At 41.5% G+C, this 10,013-nt stretch overlaps 1 protein-coding gene across 1 annotated transcript; it reads left to right on the forward strand.

Moving 5' to 3' along the window:
• Positions 1 to 6,404: 6,404 nt before the first annotated feature.
• On the forward strand, positions 6,405 to 9,719 carry LOC146613073 (leukotriene B4 receptor 1-like). The gene is made up of 4 exons (XM_085377680.1): positions 6,405 to 6,983; positions 8,127 to 8,327; positions 8,439 to 8,482; positions 9,446 to 9,719. The coding sequence occupies exons 1-4, from the start codon at positions 6,405 to 6,407 to the stop codon at positions 9,717 to 9,719; spliced, it is 1,098 nt and encodes a 365-aa protein (XP_085233806.1).
• Positions 9,720 to 10,013: the final 294 nt, after the last annotated feature.

Raw genomic sequence — 10,013 nt, forward strand, 5'->3', positions numbered from 1 at the left:
ACTTCCCCCTCCTCTTTGCTTTATTATTGTAGCTCTAGTAATAAATAATAATGTAAGGATTCTGGATCAGCACCATGATGCCCATAGTATATACAGTATTCTGAAGAAGGTCTAAAATGTCACTGTGTGTGCGTGCATGTGTGTGTTTTATTTAGATGGATTTTAAAAAAAATATTACTCATGATATAACATTGTGCAGACATGCCTGGTAAGGACATGAGGAGGAAACAGTAGGAGCTGTGTGAGGCTACTAAAGGCAGTGCTGTAACATTTTTCTGTCATCATTTTATTATAGATTAAGTGCAAGAGTTGTTAGGTGTGGATAATTAGATTATAGTTTATTGCAATAACAAGTTGTGCCTTGTTCTCAGATAGACAGCAAGTGGAGAGAGATATATGAAATGATGGGATGGAAGGAAGAAGAGAAGCAAAGAGTGATTCACAGGCAGATCCTAAATTATTTCTCACAGTTTTTGTTGCCTTATGGTTCCAAGCGCTGTCACCAATCTTTGCATTTTGTTATTATCTCATGACACTTTAATCAGCTACCATCTCTCCTGTGGACTTTTTAATGTCTACAGTCTCAGATCAACACAACCCTGCCCTTCCCATATTAGATTCTTGATGAATGTGTGTTGTTGTTATTCAACCTGGTTCAATGTGCCCCTTTTAAACTTTGAGCACCCGCCCCTTTAAACCTCTCTGCACAGCCCTGCTAGAGTCTGATTAACATAAAATTTTAATGGGCTTCCACTCCAGGGAGGAGAGGGCGGGGCAGCGGGGATTCTCTGGCTGGCTGGAGCAGCACCTAATAACCAGCTCGCAAAATAAAAACAAACCATCAAACTATAGCTGTCAACGTTGGTGCTGTCATCACAATTAACGCAATTTAAAATTTTAATGCTGTGGTGGACCACTAGAGGGCTCCACTCACACCCAGTGTTGAGGAAATGTGTTGCTGAGTTTTGTGGCGATGTATTCAGTTGATGTGAAGAGAGGAATAAAGCTGGAGTGAGAACTAAGAGCTCCCGTGTTGTCTGTGCTTACCTCCACATTGGTGACCCCAGACTCAAACATGTTACAGGTTGAGGATGACGCCGGCTCTGGTCTGGATACATCAACGACTGCAGGTCCTCCGCCTCCTGCTGCAGCTAAGTTTGCTGTGGCGCTGAAGCTGCAGGACTTTTGGCTCCATGATCCCGCATTGTGGTTCGTGCACGTGGAGGCTCAGTTCACCCTTCGTGTCATCTCGACTGACAACACGAAGTATCACCATGTGGTGGCCTCGCTCAACCCGCTAGCCACCTGTCGTGCAATTACCCTCCTCCGGGATCCACCCGCCCAAGGGAAATATGCCGCCCTTAAGGAACTACTTCTTCAGCGCTATGCCCTCTCCGATGCGGAGCGAGCCGAAAAGCTTCTCTCCCTCTCAGACCTGGGTGTTGGCAGACGGTCGGCGGCGGCCATGCAGAGATTTTCACCGTTTAAATAATGCCACGGAGAACGATCGTTACCCCACCTCCACATTCAGGATTTTTCCGCCCATCTCACTGGGACCTCGAATTTTTTCTGACATTGACGTGGTGCCGCGGTATCACCAGGTTCCTGTGCACGCCGAAGACGTTTCTAAAACCGCTGTCATTACCCTCTTTGGCTTATTCGAGTCTTTGTGCATGCTGTTTGGCCTGAAAGGCTGATGGACTCTGTCTTGCGGGGGCTGCCTTTCGTTTTCGTGTACCTGGACGATATATTGGTGGCCAGCTGCTCGGTGAGCGAGCACGAGTCCCATCTGCACCATGTTTTACTCTGCTTCCAACCCTTCCAAGTGCCAGTTTGGGTTGCATGTCCTGGATTTCCTGGAGCACCGCATTTCTGCTGATAGTGTGGTCCCGTTGCCAGATGGGGTCCAGGCCGTTTCGGCTTTTCTGCATCCCACGTCGGTTAAAGTGTTGCAGGAGTTCTTGGGGATGATCAATTTTTACAACCACTTTCTCCCCAGAGCTTCCCACCTGCTACAGCCGCTCTCGCTGCCTTGAAAGGTAAAACAGCCAAAGATCTTGTTGACTGGCTCCCAGAATGCATCCAGGAATAATCCACGGCCAAGTCTGCGCTAGCTAATGCCACCCTGCTGGCCCACCCGTTTCCTTCAGCAGAGATCGCATTAACCACTGACGCATTGGACGTAGCAGAGGGTGCCATGTTGGAACAGCGGGTTTCCGGTGTCTGGCAGCCACTCGCCTTTTTCAGTCATACACTGGATGCCGAACGTGTTGTTTTCATCAGGGAGTAGCTGGCCCTGCACCTCATGACACGAAGTGCATGCATTTTGCTCGAGGGTTGCAACTTTACCACATATGTTGATCCCTTGCAATATCCAAGGTCTCTGACCCATGGAGCGCATGCCAGCAGCGCCAGTTGGCGTCCATTTCGGAGTTTACGATAGACATTCAGCATGTGGCTGGTAAAAGTCCAATCACATCCCTGACTGTCTCTCCTACGTGTTGGTTTCTCCCGTGTATATTGGCGTAGACTACACTGCCATGGCCACTCAGCAATGATCAGAACCCGGACGTCCTTGCCCTTCAGTCAATGAAAACAGGCCTTGTGCTGTGTGGGACGGTTGTCCGCGCCTGCTTCGTAATGTTGTCACTGGCCGCCCAGGCCCGGTAGTTCCCCTTTCATGGCATCATCGTGTTTTTGACCCGGTACATGTTTGTTCCAAGGACACTGGACATTTTGTTTGTTGCCCATAGGCACCCATTGCATCCACTGTATGACAGGCTGTACAGGGTTATTAAACCGGGCCAAAAACATTTCCTTTTGGATTTTGGAGGTCAGCAGGAGATCTACTCTGATGATAGACTTAATCCTGCACATGTTCTGCAAGACAAGAAACACAAAAGCTGAAGACATTATTATATAGACTTATAATTTTCACCGATGTGTTTTCTAAATTCTATCATACACATGAGTGAGCGAAAAGTGTGCGCCAGGGCCCTCGGTGCGCCTGCTTGCTGCTGCTGCTGTGCTGAAGTCTCACACACAACCTGTTGAAAGGGGAGGGGGCGGGCTGCTTCCAAATAGTGCACATTTCTTTCATAATATTGTCAATTCAAGCCCATTATGTAGTAATTATTTTTCCTGGGTTGTGTGAAATCACAACAAGGTGTAGATCTAGTAGTCTATTAGTTTATGTTGTTGGGTTGGGTGTTGATACTGGAGAGCAAAATTACTGATGGAAGATGGACAAAAAAAGGTCAAAGCCACCAGGCTTAAAAAAAAAAAAAGAGAGAAAACGATAACAAGCAAAAGATACAGGAAAGCAGATGTGACTTTGGATAATGGCAGGTATTATGTATCTTGAAACAAGATAACATTCATTAGTAGGAATTGGGAAAACTTCTGTTTACCTTTGTTAGCCACTTGGCTATGATAGTAAACAGTAGACTGCTGATGATATGACAAAGACAGCAAATATTAAAAATGACATCTCGCAGGCGCCCAAGAGAAATCCTAGTAAGATGCTCAAACCAACTGGCTCCTTTTGATGTGGCAGCAGATGCCAGTCTTTGGAGGAAGCTTATTTCCACTTATTTCTTTTGGTCACTACCCATAGCTCGTAACTGTAGGTGAAGGTAGGGACATAGACCAAATGGTAAATTGAGAGCTTTGCTTTTATACTCAGCTCTATCGTCACCACGACGAACCAGTACAGTACATCGCTGCACACACGGCACCAATCCGTCTGTCGATCTCGCACCAAAACCTCGATGCAATTCCAGCACAAATGCTTCAAATGTTTCACTGTCTCACATAGCCTCATTTTGGCCCTCACAACCTTCAGGGAACTTAGAAAGAATGTTCCTTCATGGTTCCCTGAAGGTCACTGATTGCTGGGTTATGTAATTAAAACAGAGAACTTGGATTTATTAGGAGCAGCTGTTTTTCAGGGATCTCTGCTAATGTTACGTAGACAGAGTGCTGAAGTGTTGCTGCCCTCTGCTGGACTGTGTATTGTATTCAACAGTCTAAAAATAAGATACCCATGTAATCCCTGCATGCTATTAAATGGTGTGAAGATTGAAAACTGCTTCTACTGATTCTGAAAACTTTCCATCGGGATCTTTATTAATCAGTCACCTCAATCATTAACTCACAACCACAAAGTTTCAACCTGGTTACAATAAAATATCTTTTAATTGTGGAGGGAAAGTGTATTTGTCATGGCTTTCATGAATGAAAGATTTTCTGTTTTCCTTGTTTTCACACATTTCCTCAATGGTTATGACATATGTACATTCGGTTCTTTCCTCAAGAGTGACTCTTTTTGCGAACTGATCTTCATCCGCACTGCCCTGGACACCCACATGCAGTGCATGGCAGCCAAACAATAACATAAACCTGACATCTCTGCCTTAAACACTGATATATTGTCAGGAATTCTGCATGCCTTTTTAATTCATGAATTCATCTATCAGTACTTCTCTTTCTGAATCTTTTTTCTTCCTGATTTCCATTGGTAAAAATAATTCAAAATGTGTTTAGCTACTGGCTTCTGGATCTGACAGACAGGAAGAGATTACAGTGAATAACAGATCTGACTTCATTTCGCTCCCAGTTTAGAATTGGTTGTTGTTCTCAATTGTTCTGTATTTTTAAGGCTGTTTAAATATTTTTTTTCTTTTTGTTCTGTTTGGGTTTTTTGTTTGGTTTTGTTTTATATTTTGAAAATTAGCATTTCTGTCAGTGACAGAGACTTATGTGAACAATTACATCTAAATACATGTTTGTGCCTGTGTGCCCAGCAAACATGACATAGGAAAGTTGTGCAAGACAGAAAAAGAAATAGCATGACTTTTAAGGAAGGACATCCCCTCACCGACAGCATGTTACAGCCTGCGAGGCAGGAAAGGATTCAGTTTTTATTCAGCTCACAGGAACACCATCAAATTTTGGGAACAGCGGACATCCTAAGCTCATACACATCACGGAGAAATAACAAACCGTCAAAAGGTGAGCAATATAATATATACTAAATAGCCATTTTAGCATATTTTCTTTTGGACCTCTTTTTGATAACAAACAGCATCTTATTTTTGTTGCAATACTTACTGGTGATGTAAGCCTGGCAGTAATTAATTTTTTTAATTACTTGCAAAACTCCAACAGGGGAAAATAAACAGTGTGTTTTAGTGGTACCAGAGAAAAGAAATTAAGACTTGATGTCTTATTCTCATCATATCATCGTATGTTGACCAGTTTGTGAACCTTTAGACTTCTGTCACTATCACTTATATTTATTTTGTCTTTGCAATCAGTGCACAGATGCGTCATACTTTTTACCACAAGGTGCAAAACTGACGCAGAGGATGACTGTCTGTGACTTCGGCATATCAGTTTTCGACATGAGACAAAGGAGAAAAAAAATCAACTTGAAACAAAGACTGTATACTTTTCTTTGGCGCAGTGCAGCTAATGTTCGACAAGTTTGGGCTGAATCGTTGGCTTGGTTGCAAATATTTAAACGCTGTGTCAGGGTAGCACATGTCCTCAGTTATTGTGTATGACTGTCTTCTTAATATTATGGTTTGTTTGAATGTTGTTTGTTGAAAGAATCAAATCGTCCAAAAACTCTGTGTTCAGTAATTTCTGTCTCTTAAAAAAAAATAAACTAGTAAAAAACTATATCTAATTTGCTTAACACAGAGAAAAAATAGGTTGTGGTTTTAGGAAGTGTCTAAAATCTATCTGTACAGAGCTGATGGTTAAATGTCGAAAAATAAACACTACCAAAGTCAAACATTTTGGTTTTCATATTTGTAGAAGTTTTTTAGATCTATTAAGTAAAATAGGATTTAGGCTTTGGCAGTGCAGGTTAAACGTGTTTTGGGTGGTCTCCCATGATTTCTGGATTAAGGTATTGAAGCTCTTTCTTGATAAGAAACATCTGTTCAACGTGGAGAGTCCGAAAATGCATTTCAAAGGTGCTTATCTTAAAAAGATAAATGAATGAATGAATGATAATAAATAATACTGAAGGGGCAATCTGCTAACCTGACAGTCATGCTGAATTATAACCACTGTAAACAGTTTCCATGAAGTTAGCATTTATCAAGGGCTACTCTAGTGTTTTGGACCTCATTAGTTTTGTTTATTTATTGATTTATAGAGTTAAATGTCAATCTCATTTATTTCACCTCTGTAATATTCTTGATATTTAAATTGATCTATAGTTATATATATTTTAGAGCTATTGCTGATGTTTTGTAGACTTTTTAATACATTGTCATATTAAATTAGTTTAGTCTGTTACTGTCATTGTCTTGGAGCAGCTGTAAGCTACATAATTTCCTTTTGGTGTTCTAATGTTTTTTCCCATCTAAAGGATCAAAAATTCTTCTGCCATGAGCTACTCAAGTCTCTCACCTCTGACTGGACCAAACCCCACCCCTGACCCTGATGATGAAAATGCTGTGAAAAATGACTATTCCGCAGCCATTGGTGCCCTCATCCTCAGCTTGGTCTTCCTCCTGGGCGTCCCTGGAAATCTCTTCATTGTCTGGAGCATCCGGGCCCGCTGCCAACAACGCTCAGTCACCACTCTCCTCATCCTTAACTTGGCATGTGCTGATGGGTTCCTCATGGCTCTCACCATCTTTTTCATCATCTACCTGGTCATGCAGACGTGGGTCTTTGGAAACGCCATGTGCAAAATCCTGTTCTACCTGTGCAACTCCAACATGTATGCGTCAATCTTTCTGATAACCCTGATGAGCGTGCACAGGCTGTTGGCCATAGTCTTTCCACACACACTGTATCACCTGATCACCAGGAAGGTTGTGAGGAGGGTGATCCTAGGCACATGGGTGCTAGTGATGGTCATGTCTATCCCCTCATTGGTGTTTCGAGATGTGAAAAAAGAAACTGATGATATGAATCAAACAACATATGTGTGTGCATCCAATCACACACTGCGTAGACATGTAAGTACACTTGTGTTGGTTATTTGTCTGCCACTGATCTGATTAGTTTCATAATCATATTTCCATCCATAAAATGCCTTCAAAAAACCTTCTGCATGTGAGAGCCCGTAAAATAGTGAGTGAGGTATTGAACATGATCACATGCTTTGAGCAAAAGGTCCAGCACACCTATCTGAAATTAGGTTTGTTTTGTTTTTTGTTTTTTAATAAAGATGCATCAACAACTTGAAAATCTTCATTGGATGATATCAGCCTTCTTAATTCACATCAGTTTATAATAGGGTGCTGAAGAGAAAAAAACTGAGAACAGTCTTTTCTTTAAAAATGAATTCTGTTTCAATGTCACAAACCACTGACTTAAAAAATAATAATAAAAGAAATAATGGTAATACTTACATAAAAATAAATTTTATTAGATACAACTTCATGAACAAGTAGACAGTCTATTTTAGCAGGAGGTTGCAGATGTGTTTTTTTTACTGTGTTTAAGGCCTTTTATAGCTGCAGCTTAACTAGTATCCATAGTGCTTTGAGCAGATTACTTTTACTAAAAGATTCTTTATACACTAGACTCCATGTGTTTCAAGCTTTTGTGTTGATCCTTCATAAAGGATCAATGCAAAACATTGTTTTTACAGGTAAAAGTCCTCTTTTTAAAATACTAGTTTTGTTGGCATTTTTCCCTTTATTGGATAGCAAAGCAGTTAAGATAATACTTGAAGAGGAGGAGAGAGGGAAGACATGCAGCAAAGTGCTGTAGGTCAGATTCAAACCTAGGTCATAGCTCTCCAGCCATGTGGCAGGTGCTCGCTTGTTCACCCACTAAGCTAAAGTGGCAACAATAAAAGTTGTTGTTAATTAAGGCTTCAAAACTGGTAGCATCCAAATTCCCTTCAGAATGTATATAGTAAAAATACTTATTATGCAGAAGGTGCTTTTTCACACAAAAGACATCATGACGTGGCTTAAAGTCATCAGATGTTTGATTTTGTCCTCTAATTTGACAAAAACAAAGCAAATAAGTTAATTCAACTTAAACAGTTTTACAATTTTAGCTTTTACTTCTTTATTTGTTTTCCATATTTGGAGAAATCAGTTCATGTCTGAAGAAAAGTGCCTTTCTTTATATGCTCTTGTTTTCAGGTGAGGTTTCAGTACGCATTTGAGACAGTGGCAGGATTCATTATTCCTTATGCAATCATTATAACCTGCTATGTTGTCATCCTGAAACGCTTGAGGGAGACCAAGTTCCAACGAAATGCCCGCAGCGAGAAACTCATCCTGGCTATTGTCATCACATTTGGTCTGTTCTGGCTGCCGTACCACGTCATCAACATGGTACAGGTGTGCGAGGGCGTGTTCTTGACAAATATTCGCATCAAATCTGCTCAAAATTTCTGTTAAGAGAGCTGTGCTTTTGAGTGAATACTGAGTGTGTTTTGTTTTCTACCAAAGGTGGCAGCTGCTTGGTACCCAAAGAACTCACCCATAAGAGAAAGGTGAGTAACTTAAGTTTTCTGTAGAGGCTCTTTCTCCACTCTGTTACATATTCTTTACTTGGTTGTACATGTGTGTGCTTTTGTGTGGCATCAATATATGGTTAGTGTGTGGTGACAGTGTGTGTCCGTTTACCTTTATGGTGGGAAGCCTGTCTTGGTAGCTTCCCAGGATTCTGTTGCCCGGATCCCCACAACAAAGTTGTAGCTGCTGTGTCTCTAGCGGCTAGCTGTGGCTAATGTGTTAGCCAGTGAGTGAGACCCTCGGGTCACATCCCTAGCTCAGGACTGATGAGGAAAGTGGACATCTCACAGGCAATGGCAGAGTGTCCAGGCCCTTGGGCGGGATCCACTCCCTCATCAGCTTTGGGATCAGACTACAGCGGGCTAGGCCACCACCCCCTCCCCTGCCTGAGAATAACTTGGGGCACCTACAGCTCTGTGGATCCTTGGGTCACGTCCCCAGCTCGGCCCCCGACTTCCCACCACACCTGAGCAGGCGAGGAAGGTGGAAGTGTCTGGGCCCTCGGGCGGGATCCACTCTGCTGAAACCAAAAAAAAAAAAAAAAGCTTTTTTGGGTGTGTGTGTGTGTGGGGGGCATTCTTACAAGAGCAAGTACAAACTTTGAATGTTTAAATGCAAAAAGTGCAGTGGAAGTGCTAGAGGAACAGGTCAGTAAGAGCATCTTAGAGAGGTATAGTTTTTCACAAGTAAAGATGGGTAAAGGGTCACCAATCTGCAAAAACTACATCTAAAATATGTGCAGCAATTTCAGAGTAATGTTCCTCAATGTGAAGTTGTTAAGACATTGACCATCCTACCATCTCAAGTACATAATATTATGAAATTATTCAGAATGTGGAGAAATCTATGTGCAATGAACACAGCTGGAAAAAAAAAAAAAAAATATATATATATATATATATATATATATATATATGACTTTTCAAACTTTTCCCCTGCAGATTAGATACCATCTCTCAGTCCAGCCGTGCAGTGACCTCAGCTTTGGCCTTCATCAGCAGTTGTGCTAACCCAGTCCTCTACACCTTTGCAGGGAAATCCTACATCAAGAAAAATGGTTTTGCCTTCATGGCTAAGCTATTTGAGGGAACATTATCAGATCAAACAGGAACCAAAAGCACCCGACTCACAACTTATGACAATGTCGGAGAGAGTAATGTTGATTGTCAAAATCGTACAGTGGCTTCTACTCCAGAGAACAGGAATGTTGAATGAACTTCATACACTAACAGACTGTATATATAAATGAAAGCACTTAAAATTGTGTAAAGCTTTATGTGGACTTATAGATTTTAGGCTACACACAACAAGCATTAGCACAGCATTTTTTATTTAAAATGTGATAACACAATTAAAGTGGAAGTCAGGAGTGTAAGCACAAGCAGTTTACCTTCGTCTACGTGCATCTGAATATCTGTAAAGTCTCAGGTCTGTAAATACGTTAAAACTACAGTTTTAACGTATTTAGTTTTTATTCCTTAATGTAAAGACTGATTTTGTAAAATAAAA

Source organism: Diplotaxodon limnothrissa, linkage group LG18, assembly GCF_057381915.1.
Source record: "Diplotaxodon limnothrissa isolate DT_005_m linkage group LG18, D_limnothrissa_male_GT1.1, whole genome shotgun sequence".
Taxonomy (NCBI): Eukaryota; Metazoa; Chordata; class Actinopteri; order Cichliformes; family Cichlidae; genus Diplotaxodon; species Diplotaxodon limnothrissa.